The 17,138-nt window shown below is 42.5% G+C and overlaps 1 protein-coding gene across 1 annotated transcript in view; it reads left to right on the top strand.

Moving 5' to 3' along the window:
* The first annotated feature begins 442 nt into the window (after positions 1–442).
* The window catches only part of LOC311099758 (transient receptor potential cation channel subfamily M member 4-like), a 110,984-nt gene continuing 94,288 nt past the window's right edge, over positions 443–17,138 (top strand). The window contains exons 1-6 of the mRNA XM_084140502.1: positions 443–665; positions 2,780–2,841; positions 3,195–3,372; positions 3,748–3,928; positions 14,628–14,797; positions 14,992–15,169. Coding sequence (XP_083996628.1) covers positions 609–665; positions 2,780–2,841; positions 3,195–3,372; positions 3,748–3,928; positions 14,628–14,797; positions 14,992–15,169 — 826 coding nt within the window. The 5' untranslated portion in view covers positions 443–608. The remainder of the gene's footprint in view (positions 666–2,779; positions 2,842–3,194; positions 3,373–3,747; positions 3,929–14,627; positions 14,798–14,991; positions 15,170–17,138) is intronic.

Consider the following 17,138-nt stretch of genomic DNA (forward strand, 5'->3'; position numbering starts at 1 on the left):
GACTCATCTCAACATGACTACTTTTGAGGTTATCACTTTAACAGTGCTCTGCACCCAGGAGATTATTGTGTGTGTGAATGACAAATATAATCAAAGGTTTTGTGAGGTTATCACTTTAACAGTGCTCTGCACCCAGGAGATTATTGTGTGTGTGAATGACAAATATAATCAAAGGTTTTGTACAAAGAGAGATGCGTCTATATTTAAATGTATTGTAAAATAAAATTATAATATAAATGTCTGTAGAATTGTGTTTGGTTGTGGTTTGACTTTCCCTTATTTTACAATTTCGGCTCAATCTACCGTTTGTCAAATCCTGCACATGCCTTAAGTATCTGTCTAGACTTGACTTGTTATTCATAGGCTGCATTGGTGTTCCCCCATTTTCACGATACATTTTTTTTTCAGATTTCCTTCTATATACCTTTTCATGATTCTAACCACACCTACCTAGCACGGACACGTCGCCGAATGTAACCACAACGAAACTGGATTTTCATACTCAATTCTGAACCCTCAACACATGGCCACTCATTTAGAAAAGTTTCAAACAAATGGATAACCTATCGGTTCATAGCTTTACTTGAATAAAACGACAGATATTTGAGATGAGCGATGCGGAAGGAGAAGGCGGCGGCGAAATGTCAAAGACGGAGAAAGATGAGGTGGGAATGCTTCAAAAAGTTGTGAGAAATTGTATTCCGTTGTAAACTAAAGTTTACTGTACTATACGGTATTGATTTACCGCATGATTTTACGTGGGAGCAGTTCATGTGGGGGTATTTATTATGTGGGGACTAGGCTACGATTGAAAAAGGCTGAGCGTGCGGTGGATCTTTGAATGCGTGGGTGGCGCGGCAGCGTGAAGCTTTCAACACCGCTTCAATCAACATTTTGAAACTTGTCTTAAGAGTAGCCTAGCTATGCACTACTGTAGAATGTGGGATAACAACATATTTAGGGTATTATTCGTTTGTAAAATATATGTAGGCTATTCCTCCTGGTATCACATTATCTTACAATTGATCAAGTTTTAAATCTCAGTGGGCATTTATGCATTGTCATTTTGTAACACTTTCACTGTGTTCCAAGCATCGCCAAAAGTAAACATGCTGCATAAACATGGATTTTTAGATACACAGCAAATTCCCCAGTGTTAAATCAACACTGAGAGTGTTACATCTACCACTGGTCTGATTTAACACTGGTCCAGTGTCTATAGGGGTCCACACCTTTCAGTGTTAAATTAACACACTACTTAGTGTAAAGCCTTATTTGCATATTTCCCAGAGTGCCTTGCCTTTCGAGTATAGCTTCTGGAAGTAGTACTGCAGCACCCCCTGATCAATCACAATTAGAAAATAATATATATATATTTAAAATGTTTCCCCCGCACCAAATTAGTGCACTAGGCCTGTATTACTCCTGAATGAGCTGAGAAAAATTCTCATCAGCAGAGCAGGGAGAAAAATACCCATTTTCCATTTCAGTCCTGTGGCCTTCACCAAGTGTGAACCTAAGCAAATATATTATCATTAAACTTAAATTCTTTAACACAATACAACACATATTTTATAAGGCCTTATGTTGAGGGCCTAGTTTTACCCCTTTACAGTGGCCTGAAACTCATGGTGTACAGGTAACATCAGGACTGCAAGTCACATTATGCTGGCTTGCAAAGTGATGTGTAATTTCTATTGGAATTCAGCCAGAGTGGTGATATCCAACATTTTGAATTTTTATTTCCCCGCAACCTGCATTCAGAATGACGGCCGGGTTGGGGAGATTAAGATATGAGACTACCTAAAGCATCTAAACTGAAACAGCCATTTCAGTAACGGGTGCAAAAAGTCCAAGTAACATGTTGGATTAGTTTAACAAACTGTATGTTATTTATATTTGAGTAGCATAAGATTAATTAATCAATCAATGCAAAAACATAGATATTTAAACAAAAAAATCTACCTGCAATAGAGCATGCTGGGAAATATGAAAATGATGGTTTTTAATACCTGAATCAACACTAGAATGTTACACTGAAGATCAACACTAGGTCAGACTGGGCTATTTGCTGTGTAGGAGTAATAATATGGCAAATGGGTGGGAAACTGGTGGCAGAGTTTATTGAAAATTATGCCATTGTTGATTAGAGGTTTTTTTCATTAATTATTTTCTCTTGAACAATATGGTCTATCCACTAGAAACTGATGACATGGACAATATGGACACATATATAAATATGAAGAAAAAAATGAATATGTTAATACATTAAAACAATTGTTATTCAAGTATAAATTACCAAAGTTACCATATATTGCCATAGATTACCTGTTTATTACTGAAATTACAGAAAATTCTGGTAACTTTGGTAAATTACCTGTAGTTTTGCAACACTACATGGCACTTATTTCAAAGCACCTATTACTCTCAACCTTTGGGGGCCTCGGTGAGGTTTCAAGGTGTCCCAGAAAAAGCTGGAGAAAACGTACAAATAGAAAACAGCAGCAAGACCAATATTTTTCACATGTAATGGATGAGCACAGTTTGACAGGGGTTGAAATATAAAAAACAGTGTCATATTTTGCAATTAATATTGCAGAAGGCCTAACAGTTAGGCCTACTCTTAATCTAGTGGGGCCCCAGAGTTTTTGAAAGTCTCAGAGTGGAAACAGAACCCCTGCCATAACGCACCAAATCATGTGTATTTTGGATCTTGAATCAATCAAATATCATAAATCTTGATGGTTATAAACTAACCTTCTCCTAATTATAATTTCAGAGCTGGATACCCAAAATTATCAAGAAACGAGTGTGCACAACTTTCGTAGAGGATTCTTTCAGGTAAAGTCTAATTGCATTCCCAGTTTCCCACATTCTCTACATTTATTTTATTAACATTTCTAATTTTTCACCTATTGCGCAAAACAATGCAAGCTCAGGAGGCCAATAACTGTGTAAAGCTTGAATATGGTAATGATGAAGAAAATTATGATGGTTATGCTTATAATGTAAATGATCAATGTAATGATGATGGTGCTGACTATAATGATGATGCTGATAATTATTGTATATTATAAAGAGACTCTGCACACTACACTCTATTTGTTTATATTGAGCACCTGCCAAAAACATTGGATGTGCGTATGGAATCTTTTCCTATGCTGCTGCTGATTGTCCCATTCCCTCTCCCTTAGTAATGGCAGGCTGTGTCAGTGTGGGGGTACGCGGGACACACATGAGTCAGTGGCTCTGGGGGATTATTTCAGCACAGCCATCGTCAGCCACTGGGACAGCTCCCAGCATTCCTCCGAGTACCCCACCGACGCCTTCGGAGAGCTGGAGTTTGCCGGCGCCAGCAAGAGACACAGCAAAGTAGGTGTTTGTGAGTGTGTGTGTCTGTCTGTCTGTCTGTCTGTATGCTTCTCCCTCTCCCGCTATCTAGATCTGTTTGCTTTCTCTTGCTATGTATGTACTTGTCTGTCTGTGTCTGACTGTTTCTCACTCTGCTGCTTCCACCTTTCATAGACCTTTCTTTCCCCTGTCAACATTCCTTTTGTCCCTGAATTGATTAATCATCATCACTATGGCTTTCTGGTAGTAATGAGAGAGCAGAGACACAGATCTTTTACATTAGTGCAGATGAAGGGAAGGAGATGAAGAGAGTATACTATACTATATACTTTATACTATATTATAGTATAGACTGTCTACTATTGACATTTACCGTTCTTTCTCTCTCTCTCCTAGTTCCTGCGTCTCTCGTGGGACACCCCTCCTGCCATCGTCTACACCCTGTTGACGACCCACTGGGGGCTACCTCCGCCCAACCTGGTTGTGTCAGTGGTGGGCGGGGAGGGGAGGGCAAAGGTCAAGACGTGGGTACGGGAGGTCCTGAGGCAGGGATTGGTCAAAGCCTCCCAGAGCACAGGTACTGATGGAACCATTTTACATTTACATTTTAGTCATTTAGCAGACGCTCTTATCCAGAGCGACTTACAGTTAGTGAATACATATATTTTTTTTTATACTGGCCCTCTGTGGGAATCGAACCCACAACCCTGGCGTTGCAAACGCCATGCTCTATCAACTGAGCTACATCCCTGCCTCCTCTCCCTACTCAATGGCACTTTCTCAACATGCATGTGCATAAAGATGGCAGAATACAGATATGACGTCATTGTTTTAGCACTATGTACAGAGTTTTAAACTATGGCGCAAAACATTGTTCAATTGGGATCATGTATACTGTGCTAAATACAGATATAAAAAGACAGTAACGGTGAGAAAGCTACAATACAGCAAACTTATCAAACGAGGTAAGTCCATGGAGGCCGCCAACTTTGTGCACGTCCGCTATTGTAAATCATAATGAGTAGGTGAGTTTATTTATATACTGTAATCAGTGTCGGTCGGTGCCGTTTAAGATGAGGACAATTTATTTTTCCTTTTTTTATTCCATTCAGCCAGCTCAATGTAACGTCGACAGGTTTAGGCTACTACATGATACTCTAATTTTCCCTGTACACGTCATGAGGTTGCTACAACCTAGCCTATGAATGAAAGTTTACAACGTAGGAGCACAGTTCGAGAGACATGTTTTTGTAATCAAGGTGACAGACAGTGACACATTCAATACCGCCTTCTACACTCTTGCCTGCATCTAGCTGATCTAGGGTGTAATCATTAGTCCAACAGTTGCAAACGAGAGTTTCTGCTGGATGAATTCAGGTATGTTAATCCCCGTTTCGTTCCGTTTGCTTCCGTTTATCCCCGTTATTCAACAGAATCGGTGGAATGAATACAGCCCTGATCACACGCACACACAGTTCACTTTCATAGCAGCCAAATACAAACAGCATGATCACTTTTATGTTGTATAATTCCTTCTCGCATCTATGCGATCTCCTCCTCTCACATTTTCCCTTCACTTGTGGACTTCAGTGCACAACACATCAGCTGTCTGTGACCAGGCAAAAAAAACTTCCCAAGCTAAACCTTCATATCATAACCGCTAACCGCTACACACAGCCTATGTTGTTGTCACCATATTAGTTAACGTCATAGCCGTACAGTGTACTGTCAGCAAGCAGTTTAGCAGTTAAACCGGCGGGCCCCGGTGGCATTAAATTAATAAAACCAGAAGCTTACCTTGACTTGTAAGAGTTCCAGTGTTGGATAGCCAAAGCCAGCTAGCTAACATAGCACCCCTCTCTGTTTGAGCCAGGTGTTTGAGTAGGGTAAACTAGCTAGCTACATTCACTACCTAAGTAAGTGAGGTGGGAAAAAAATACAACGAAAGGTAGCTCTCTCTCTCTCTCTTTCTTCTCCTTCATTTTGGAAGAAATTGATTTGTTCAAAACTGTTCAAGGATTGTCTTTCTCTCTCTTTGAGTCAACTTCTCACCACATTTTATGCACTGCAGTGCTAGCTAGCTGTAGCTTATGCTTTCAGTACTAGATTCATTCTCTGATCCTTTGATTGGGTGGACACCATGTCAGTTCATTTACATTTTAGTCATTTAGCAGATGCTCTTATCCAGGGCAACTTACAGTTAGTGAGTGCATACATATTTTTTTTATTTTCATACTGCCCCCCCGTGGGAATCGAACCCACAACACTGATATCCTACAGACCCGACAAGGCCCAAATCCCCGTCATTCGCATGAGGAAGAGACAGAGATATCGTGGACGTAGGTCGGGGTGCCTTGTAAGGATCCGACGGCGAGCGAGTAAACTGCCGCTCCCATCAATCCTATTAGCCAATCTTCAATCATTGGAAAACAAATGGGATGACCTAAGATTACGGTTATCCTACCAACGGGACATTAAAAACTGTAATATCTTATGTTTCACCGAGTCGTGGCTGAACGACGACATGGATAACATACAGCTAGCGGGCTATACGCTACATCGGCAGGATAGAACGGCTGACTCCGGTAAGACAAGGGGTGGCGGTCTGTGTATATTTGTAAACAACAGCTGGTGCACAAAATCAAATACTAAGGAAGTCTCGAGGTTCTGCTCGCCTGAGGTAGAGTATCTTATGATAAGCTGTAGACCACACTATTTACCAAGAGAGTTTTCATCTATATTTTTCATAGCCGTCTATTTACCACCACAAACCAATGCTGGCATTAAGATTGCACTGAATGAGCTGTATAAGGCCATAAGTCAACAGGAAAACGCTAATCCAGAGGCAGCGCTCCAAGTGGCCGGGGACTTTAATGCAGGGAAACTTAAACCCGTTCTACCTAATTTCTACCAGCATGTTAAATGTGCAACCAGAGGAAAAAAAACTCTAGACCACCTTTACTCCAAACACAGAGACGCATACAAAGCTCTCCCTCGCCCTCCAGTTGGCAAATCTGACCAAAGCTCTATCCTCCTGATTCCGGCTTATAAGCAAAAACTAAAGCAGGAAGCACCAGTGACTCGGTTAATAAAAAAGTGGTCAGATGACGCAGATGCTAAGCTACAGGACTGTTTTGCTAGCACAGACTGGAACATGTTCCGGGATTCTTCAGATAGCATTGAGGAGTACACCACATCAGTCACTGGCTTCATCAATAAGTGCATCGATGATGTCGTCCCCACAGTGACCGTACGTACATACCCCAACCAGAAGCCATGGATTACAGGAAACATCCGCACTGAGGTAAAGGGTAGAGCTGCCGCTTTCAAGGAGCGGGACTAACCCAGACACTTATAAGAAATCCCACTATGCCCTCCGACGAACCATCAAACAGGCAAAGAGTCAATACTGGACTAAGATTGAATCGTACTACACCGGCTCTGACGCTCGTCGGATGTGGCAGGGCTTGAAAACTATTACAGACTACAAAGGGAAGCACAGCCGCGAGCTTCCCAGTGACACAAGCCTACCAGACGAGCTAAACCACTTCTATGCTCGCTTCGAGGCAAGCAACACTGAAGCATGCATGAGAGAACCAGCTGTTCCGGATGACTATGTGATCACGCTCTCCGTAGCCGATGTGAGTAAGACTTTTAAGCAGGTCAACCTTCACAAGGCCGCAGGGCCAGACGGATTACCAGGACGTATACTCCAAGCATGTGCTGACCAACTGGCAAGTGTCTTCACTGATATTTTCAACATGTCCCTGATTGAGTCTGTAATACCAACATGTTTCAAGCAGACCACCATAGTCCCCGTGCCCAAGGACACTAAGATAACCTGCCTCAATGACTACCGACCCGTAGCACTGACTGTAGCCATGAAGTGCTTTGAAAGGCTGGTCATGGCTCACATCAACACCATTATCCCAGAAACCCTAGAGCCACTCCAATTTGCATACCACCCCAACAGATCCACAGATGATGCAATCTCTATTGCACTCCACACTGCCCTTTCCCACCTGGACAAGAGGAACACCTACGTGAGAATGCTATTCATTGACTACAGCTCAGCATTCAACACCATAGTGCCCTCAAAGCTCATCACAAAGCTAAGGATCCTGGGACTAAAAACCTCCCTCTGCAACTGGATCCTGGATCCTGGACTTCCTGACGGGCCGCCCCCAGGTGGTAAGGGTAGGTAACAACACATCTGCCACACTGATCCTCAACACAGGGACCCCTCAGGGGTGCGTGCTCAGTCCCCTCCTGTACTCCCTGTTCACCCATGACTGCATGGCCAGGCACGACTCCAACACCATCATTAAGTTTGCCTACGACACAACAGTGGTAGGCCTGATCACCGACAACGATGAGACAGCCTATAGGGAGGAGGTCAGAGACCTGGCCGTGTGGTGCCAGGATAACAACCTCTCCCTCAACGTGACCAAGACAAAGGAGATGATTGTGGACTACAGGAAAAAAAGAGGACTGAGCACGCCCCCATTCTCATCGACGGGGCTGTAGTGGAACAGGTTGAGAGCTTCAAGTTCCTTGGTGTCCACATCACCAACGAACTATCATGGTCCAAACACACCAAGACAGTCGTGAAGAGGGCACGACAAAGCCTATTCCCCCTCAGGAGACTGAAAAGATTCGGCATGGGTCCTCAGATCCTCAAAAAATTCTACAGCTGCACCATCGAGAGCATCCTGACTGGTTGCATCACCGCCTGGTATGGCAACTGCTTGGCCTCCGACCGCAAGGCACTACAGAAGGTAGTGCGTACGACCCAGTACATCACTGGGGCCAAGCTTCCTACCATCCAGGACCTCTATACCAGGCGGTGTCAGAGGAAGGCCCTCTAAATTGTCAAAGACTCCAGCCACCCTAGTCAAAGACTGTTCTCTCTGCTACCGCACGGCAAGCGGTACCGGAGTGCCAAGTCTAGGTCCAAAAGACTTCTCAACAGCTTCTACCCCCAAGCCATAAGACTCCTGAACAGCTAATCATGGCTACCCGGACTATTTGCACTTCCCCCCCACCCCATCTTTTTACGCTGCTGCTACTCTGTTAATTATTTATGCATAGTCACTTTAACTCTACCCACATGTACATATTACTTCAACTACCTCTACTAGCCGGTGCCCCCGCACATTGACTCTGCAGCGGTACCCCCCTGTATATATAGCCTCCCTACTGTTATTTTATTTTACTTCTGCTCTTTTTTTTCTCAACACTTTTTTGTTGTTGTTTTATTTGACTTTTTTATTAAAAATAATTGCTCTGTTGGTTAAGGGCTGTAAGTAAGCATTTCACTGTAATGTCTGCACCTGTTGTATTCGGCGCTTGTGGCCAATAAAATTTGATTTGATTTAATTTAATTACTGTGTAAGTCTATGGAAGGGAGTGAGAACCATGAGCCTGCTAGGTCAATGTACCCAGAGGAGGACGGAAACTAGCTGTCCTCCAGCTACAACATGGTGCTACTTTACAGAGTGCTGTTGAGGCTGCTGTAGCCCTTCATTGCAAAACAGTGTGTTTTAATAAATTATTTGGTGACATTAATATATTTTTATCTAAAAAGGATAACCTTTTTAATATCTCACTATTTTTATTTTTATGAAATCCATTAACTGTAATATATTGTGACCATCAAGGACAATACAGTGGCTTGGAAAGTATTCACCCCCCTTGGCATCTTTCCTATTTTGTTGCCTTACAACCTGGAATTAAAATGGATTTTTTTGGGGGGGGTTTGTATCATTTGATTTACACAACATGCCTACCAATTTGAAGATGCAAAATATTTTTTATTGTGAAACAAACAACAAATAAGACCAAAAAAAAAGAAAACTTGAACGTGCATAACTATTCACCCCCCCTGACTAGACCATTCCAAGACATTTAAATGTTTCCCCTTAAACCACTCAAGTGTTGCTTTAGCAGTATGCTTAGGGTCATTGTCCTGCTGGAAGGTGAACCTCCGTCCCAGTCTCAAATCTCTGGAAGACTGAAACAGGTTTCCCTCAAGAAATTTCCCTGTATTTAGCGCCATCCATCATTCCTTCAATTCTGACCAGTTTCCCAGTCCTTGCCGATGAAAAACATCCCCACAACATGATGCTGCCACCACCATGCTTCACTGTGGGGATGTTGTTCTCGGGGTGATGAGAGGTGTTGGGTTTGCGCCAGACATAGCGTTTTCCTTGATGGCCAAAAAGCTCAATTTTAGTCTCATCGGACCAGAGTACCTTCTTCCAAGTTTGGGGAGTCTCTCACATGCCTCTTGGCGAACATCAAATGTGTTTGCTTATTTGTTTCTTGAAGCAATGGCTTTTTTCTTGCCACTCTTCCATAAAGCCCAGCTCTGTGGAGTGTACGGCTTAAAGTGGTCCTATGGACAGATACTCCAATATCCGCTGTGGAGCTTAGCAGCTCCTTCAGGGTTATCTTTGGTCTCTTTGTTGCCTATGATTAATGCCCTCCTTGCCTGTGTGAGTTTTGGTGGGCGGTCTTCTCTTGGCATATTCTTTCAATTTTTTAATAATGGATTTAATGGTGCTCCGTGGGATGTTCAAAGTTTCTGATATTTTTTTTATAACCCAACCCTGAGCTGTACTTCTCCACAACTTTGTCCCTGACCTGTTTGGAGAGCTCCTTAGACTTCATGGTGCAGCTTGCTTGGTGGTGCCCCTTGCTTAGTGGTGTTGCAGACTCTGGGGCCTTTCAGAACAGGTCATGACAGATCATATGACACTTAGATTGCACACAGGTGGACTTTATTTAACTAATTACGTGACTTTTGAAGGTAATTGGTTGCACCAGATCTTATTTAGGGGCTTCATAGCAAAGGGGGTGAATACATATGCACGCACCACTTTTCCGTTATTTATTTTGTATTATTTTTTTAAACATGTTATTTTTTTCATTACACTTCACCAATTTTGAACTCTTCCCAGCCTGGTGCAGGTCTACAATTTTGTTTCTGGTGTCCTTTGACAGCTCTTTGGTCTTGGCCATAGTGGAGTTTGGAGTGTGACTGTTTGAGGTTGTGGACAGGTGTCTTTTATACTGATAACAAGTTCAAACAGGTGCCATTAATACAGGTAACGAGTGGAGGACAGAGGAGTCTCTTAAAGAAGAAGTTACAGGTCTGTGAGAGCCAGAAATCTTGCTTGTTTGTAGGTGACCAAATACTTATTTTCCACCATAATTTGCAAATAAATTCATAAAAAATCCTACAATGTGATTTTCTGGATTTTTTTTCCTCAATTTGTCTGTCATAGTTGATGTGTACCTATGATGAAAATTACAGGCCTCTCTCATTTTTTAAGTCGGAGAACTTGCACAATTGGTGGCTGACTAAATACTTTTTTCCCCCACTATATACTGAGATCATGTGACAGATCATATGACACTTAGATTGCACACAGGTGGACTTTATTTAACTAATTATGTGACTTCTGAAGGTAATTGGTTGCACCAGATCTAATTTAGGGGCTTCATAGCAAAGGGGGTGAATACATATGCATGCATCACTTTTCTGTTATTTATTTTTTTGAATTTTTTGAAACAAGTTATTTTTTTCATTTCACTTCACCAATTTGGACTATTTCGTGTATGTCCATTACATGAAATCCAAATAAAAATCCATTTAAATTACAGGTTGTAATGCAACAACAAAATAGGAAAAACGCCAAGGGGGATGAATACTTTTGCAAGGCACTGTATATTGGGATTTTAGGCTAATTCTGAAACTCTCGGTTTTACTAAGTCATAACATTTGCTGATTTGTAAACTTAGCCACAAAAAAAAGGAACAGATTGAGGAACTGCAACAGTTTATTTCTGTAAGTGCGTACTTATAGCAACAGGAAAGACACTAAGAACTGAGGAGGACAATTCTCACACTACTGTATGACCTCTGCCTTGAACAACCACTATAAAACTCTCTCTCCGTGCAAATTCCACATTGACTGTGAGCATATTTATTGTTTTCTCTTGAACTCTTACAGTGGGGAAAAAAAGTATTTAGTCAGCCACTAATTGTGCAAGTTCTCCCACTTAAAAAGATGAGAGAGGCCTTTAATTTCCATCATAGGTACACGTCAACTATGACAGACAAATTGAGAATTTTTTTCCCAAAAAATCACATTGTAGGATTTTTAATGAATTTATTTGCAAATTATGGTGGAAAATAAGTATTTGGTCACCTACAAACAAGCAATATTTCAGGCTTTCACAGACCTGTAACTTCTTCTTTAAGAGGCTCCTCTGTCTCTCGTTACCTGTATTAATGGCACCTGTTTGAACTTGTTATCAGTATAACAGAAACCTGTCCACAACCTCAAACAGTCACATTCCAAACTCCACTATGGCCAAGACCAAAGAGCTGTCAAAGGACACCAGAAACAAAATTGTAGACCTGCACCAGGCTGGGAAGACTGAATCGGCAATAGGTTAACAGCTTGGTTTGAAGAAATCAACTGTGGGAGCAATTATTAGGAAATGGCAGACATACAAGACCACTGATAATCTCCCTCGATCTGGGGCTCCACGCAAGATCTCACCCCGTGGGGTCAAAATTATTACAAGAACGGTGAGCAAAAATCCCAGAACCACACGGGGGGACCTAGTGAATGACCTGCAGAGAGCTGGGACCAAAGTAACAAAGCCTACCATCAGTAACACACTACGCCGCTTGGGACTCAAATCCTGCAGTGCCAGACATGTCTCCCTGCTTAAGCCAGTACATGTCCAGGCCCGTCTGAAGTTTGCTAGAGTGCATTTGGATGATCCAGAAGAGTATTGGGAGAATATCATATGGTCAGATGAAACCAAAATAGAACTTTTTGGTAAAAACTCAACTCGTCGTGTTTGGAGGACAATGAATGCTGAGTTGCATCCAAAGAACACCATACCTACTGTGAAGCATGGGGGTGGAAACATCATGCTTTGGGGCTGTTTTTCTGCAAAGGGACCAGGACGACTGATCCGTGTAAAGGAAAGAATGAATGGGGCCATGTATCGTGAGATTTTGAGTGAAAACCTCCTTCCATCAGCAAGGGCATTGAAGATGAAACGTGGCTGGGTCTTTCAGCATGACAATGATCCCAAACACACTGCCCGGGCAACGAAGGAGTGGCTTCGTAAGAAGCATTTCAAGGTCCTGGAGTGGCCTAGCCAGTCTCCAGATCTCAACCCCATAGAAAATCTTTGGAGGGAGTTGGAAGTCCGTGTTGCCCAGCGACAGCCCCAAAACATCACTGCTCTAGAGGAGATCTGCATGGAGGAATGGGCCAAAATACCAGCAACAGTGTGTGAAAACCTTGTGAAGACTTACAGAAAATGTTTGACCTGTGTCATTGCCAACAAAGGGTATATAACAAAGTATTGAGAAACTTTTGTTATTGACCAAATACTTATTTTCCACCATAATTTGCAAATAAATTCATTAAAAATCGTACAATGTGATTTTCTGGAGAAACAAAATCTCAATTTGTCTGTCATAGTTGGCATGTACCTATGATGAAAATTACAGGCCTCTCTCATCTTTTTAAGTGGGAGAACTTGCACAATTGGTGGCTGACTAAATACTTCTGGGTAACGACAAGTAGCTGGTGCGGGCCCGTGGCCTTGTCACTTCAGGAGAGAGGAAATGGTCATTGTACTCCAAATTAGTCCCGTACCCCGAGGGGTGATGGGGAATCGTAGCAATCCACTACTGTTCACAGCAGTCCCGCCCTCTACACTCTCTGACCCTTTGGTTACCAAAGTTTTACAAGCTGTGACCCACCTTTATGAGCCTTTTTGAATTTTCCTGTGACCCTTTGAATATACTAGGATGACTAAATATTTGGAAAATCTTGCTCTCTAACCTGTCATTTCCATAGGAAGGAGAGGGGTCTTTCAAGAGATAATACAATTGCATGTGTTAGGTTCTGACAAATAACCAGTAAAAATGCACGGACTACTACGGAAAGCTCCAACCAAGTTTATTCACCCAGAGGGTCAAACAGCTGAAAAGACAAAAACATATTTACATAAGCACATATATTTATGGCTTCCTCCTATGCTGAGTCTCCTCCTTACACCTCTGGACAGCCAATACTTCTCTGTTGCTAGACAGGACTTTAGTGATGCCTGTTCTTTCTCGCTTCATCTGACCTGACCTCTGCCCAAATTCCTCAGTCCTCCCCAACTCACGGCTGCCCTGTTGACTTAATAATAATAATAATAATAATAATAATAATATAATATAGACTTGTACCAGACTGTTGCCCTACTCCTTTCCATAGGATCCCTGATGTCTAACCATAACATTTTCTAATACAATGTAAACATCATGCATTCCCCTCTCTCCCTTATTGACATGATTAAAGATCTTTCAAGTTGTCCCCTACCAAGGAGTTCATATCTCTAGGTATTCAGCTCCATCTAGTTTATTAGTAAGTGTGTTTATTTATTAAATCTTTCCACCTTTGCTATGTCTCAGCCTCCTATGTTACGCGACATATAACATTCCTTTATGTGAGTTGCTCTGGTTTTTAGCATTTCATGGAGAAGCTCTACTCCCACTACTACCACTCCCCCACTCCAGCTTCACATACGACACCCACCATTATCTAGGTTAAAAGCTATTGCTGATGCAAGCACAAATAACATTGAACTTAAGAGTGGGAGTAAAGAGAGAGTAATTGGCTCAATAAGGAGAGGGGCGAGGAGAGGACAGATGTATTTAGACAATCAATAATCCTGAATTAAATATAGAAAATTATGAATAAAGAACCAGTGATAATGAGTGAGTGAGTTGCCATGACTTTTGATTTTGTAGCATTTAGTCTCTATAAAAGTGGTCTCACCATTCTACAACATTAGGCCTACTCAGTTGTTTTCCTAGCAAGCAACTGACAATGACAGAATTGTCTGTTAACTTTATTAGCTATTTCTCTTGAATCATAGTTGCTCCAAGTAACCATCATTACTTGTCAATGTAAAACCATCTTACCACTTTGAACTGGAAATATACTTGATCATGTAATAACACCTCATGATATTATTTATTTATTTTCTCTCTCTCTCTCTCTCTCTCTCTCTCTCTCTCTCTCTCTCTCTCTCTCTCTCTCTCTCTCTCTCTCTCTCTCTCTCTCTCTCTCTCTCTCTCTCTCTCTCTCTCTCTCTCTCTCTCTCTCTCTCTCTCTCTCTCTCTCTCTCTCTCTCTCTCTCTCTCTCTCTCTCTCTCACACACACACACACACACACCTACTACTACAGGAGCGTGGATACTGACGGGAGGCTTGCGTGAGGGTGTGGGGAGGTGTGTAGGGGAGGCGGTAAGGGACCATGCCACCGCTGCCGCCTCTGTCTCCCTGACCAAGGTGGTGGCTCTGGGCATCGCTCCCTGGGGCCTGGTCCACAACCGCCAGCAGCTGGTCAATCCACAGGTAACGCACGCACGCACCCACGCTATCGTGCCGAACCAAACTGTGCAAACTCAGATATTTCCTTTCCACATTGTCGTTTTCAGTATGGTTCCAGAAACTATGGTAGAAATTATGGTGGATGTCTTGGCTCGGTTTGGCTCAATAGTATGAAAATCACTCACGTTCTGACCATGTCTAGTTTCCCCCTCTCTCAGGGTAGCTTCCCTGCTAGGTACTACTTCCAGAACACGTCCCGTGACTCATGCTGCCTGGACAACAACTACCAGGCCTTCCTTCTGGTGGATGATGGGAGTGTAGGCCGCAGAGGTGGCGAGGCAAGCTTCAGGGCCCGGCTGGAGGATTACATTTCCCATCAGCGCACAGGCATCTGGGGTGAGAGACATTGGATTCAAATACTTCAATTTAGTCTCTGTTCTAATTCAGGCTAAACAAAAGCACATGCCTCAGGTAAACCATGTGAGAAATAAGGGCACTACTTCCGGTGGAGGGCATCTTTATTCGAATCCATAGTAGTACAGTGGGGAAAAAAAGTATTTAGTCAGCCACCAATTGTGCAAGTTCTCCCACTTAAAAAGATGAGAGAGGCCTGTAATTTTCATCATAGGTACACGTCAACTATGACAGACAAAATGAGAAAAGAAAATCCAGAAAATCACATTGTAGGATTTTTAATGAATTTATTTGCAAATGATGGTGGAAAATAAGTATTTGGTCAATAACAAAAGTTTCTCAATACTTTGTTATATACCCTTTGTTGGCAATGACGCAGGTCAAACGTTTTCTGTAAGTCTTCACAAGGTTTTCACACACTGTTGCTGGTATTTTGGCCCATTCCTCCATGCAGATCTCCTCTAGAGCAGTGATGTTTTGGGGCTGTCGCTGGGCAACACAGACTTTCAACTCCCTCCAAAAATGTTCTATGGGGTTGAGATCTGGAGACTGGCTAGGCCACTCCAAGACCTTGAAATGCTTCTTACGAAGCCACTCCTTCGTTGCGCGGGCAGTGTGTTTGGGATCATTGTCATGCTGAAAGACCCAGCCACGTTTCATCTTCAATGCCCTTGCTGATGGAAGGAGGTTTTCACTCAAAATCTCACGATACATGGCCCCATTCATTCTTTCCTTTACACGGATCAGTCGTCCTGGTCCCTTTGCAGAAAAAAAGCCCCAAAGCATGATATTTCCACCCCCATGCTTCACAGTAGGTATGGTGTTCTTTGGATGCAACTCAGCATTCTTTGTCCTCCAAACACGACGAGTTGAGTTTTTACCAAAAAGTTATATTTTGGTTTCATCTGACCATATGACATTCTCCCAATCCTCTTCTGGATCATCCAAATGCACTCTAGCAAACTTCAGACGGGCCTGGACATGTACTGGCTTAAGCAGGGGGACATGTCTTGCACTGCAGGATTTGAGTCCCTGGCAGCGTAGTGTGTTACTGATGGTAGGCTTTGTTACTTTGGTCCCAGCTCTCTGCAGGTCATTCACTAGGTCCCCCCGTGTGGTTCTGGGATTTTTGCTCACCGTTCTTGTGATCATTTTGACCCAACGGGGTGAGATCTTGCGTGGAGCTCCAGATCGAGGGAGATTATCAGTGGTCTTGTATGTCTTCCATTTCCTAATAATTGCTCCCACAGTTGATTTCTTCAAACCAAGCTGCTTACCTATTGCAGATTCAGTCTTCCCAGCCTGGTGCAGGTCTACAATTTTGTTTCTGGTGTCCTTTGACAGCTCTTTGGTCTTGGCCATAGTGGTTTTTGGAATGTGACTGTTTGAGGTTGTGGACAGGTGTCTTGTATACTGATAACAAGTTCAAACAGGTGGCATTAATACAGGTAACGAGTGGAGGACAGAGGAGCCTCTTAAAGAAGAAGTTACAGGTCTGTGAGAGCCAGAAATCTTGCTTGTTTGTAGGTGACCAAATACTTATTTTCCACCATAATTTGCAAATAAATTCATAAAAAATCCTACAATGTGATTTTCTGGAAAAAAAATTCTCAATTTGTCTGTCATAGTTGACGTGTACCTATGATGAAAATTACAGGCCTCTCTCATCTTTTTAAGTGGGAGAACTTGTACAATTGGTGGCTGACTAAATACTTTTTTTCCCCACTGTATATGAGACTAGCTTGTTGTTGCTTGTTGGGCGGCAGGTAACTTAGTGGTTAAGAGCGTTGTGCCAGTAACCGAAAGGTCGCTGGTTCTAATCCCCGAGCTGACTAGGTGAAAAATCTGTCGATGTGCCCTTGAGCAAGGCACTTAACCCTAATTGCTCCTGTAAATCGCTCTGGATAAGAGCGTCTGCTAAATGACGTAAATGTAAATGTTGCCACCTGAC

This window comes from Coregonus lavaretus (genome assembly GCF_964263955.1).
Source record: "Coregonus lavaretus genome assembly, chromosome: 1".
In the NCBI taxonomy this organism is placed as follows: Eukaryota; Metazoa; Chordata; class Actinopteri; order Salmoniformes; family Salmonidae; genus Coregonus; species Coregonus lavaretus.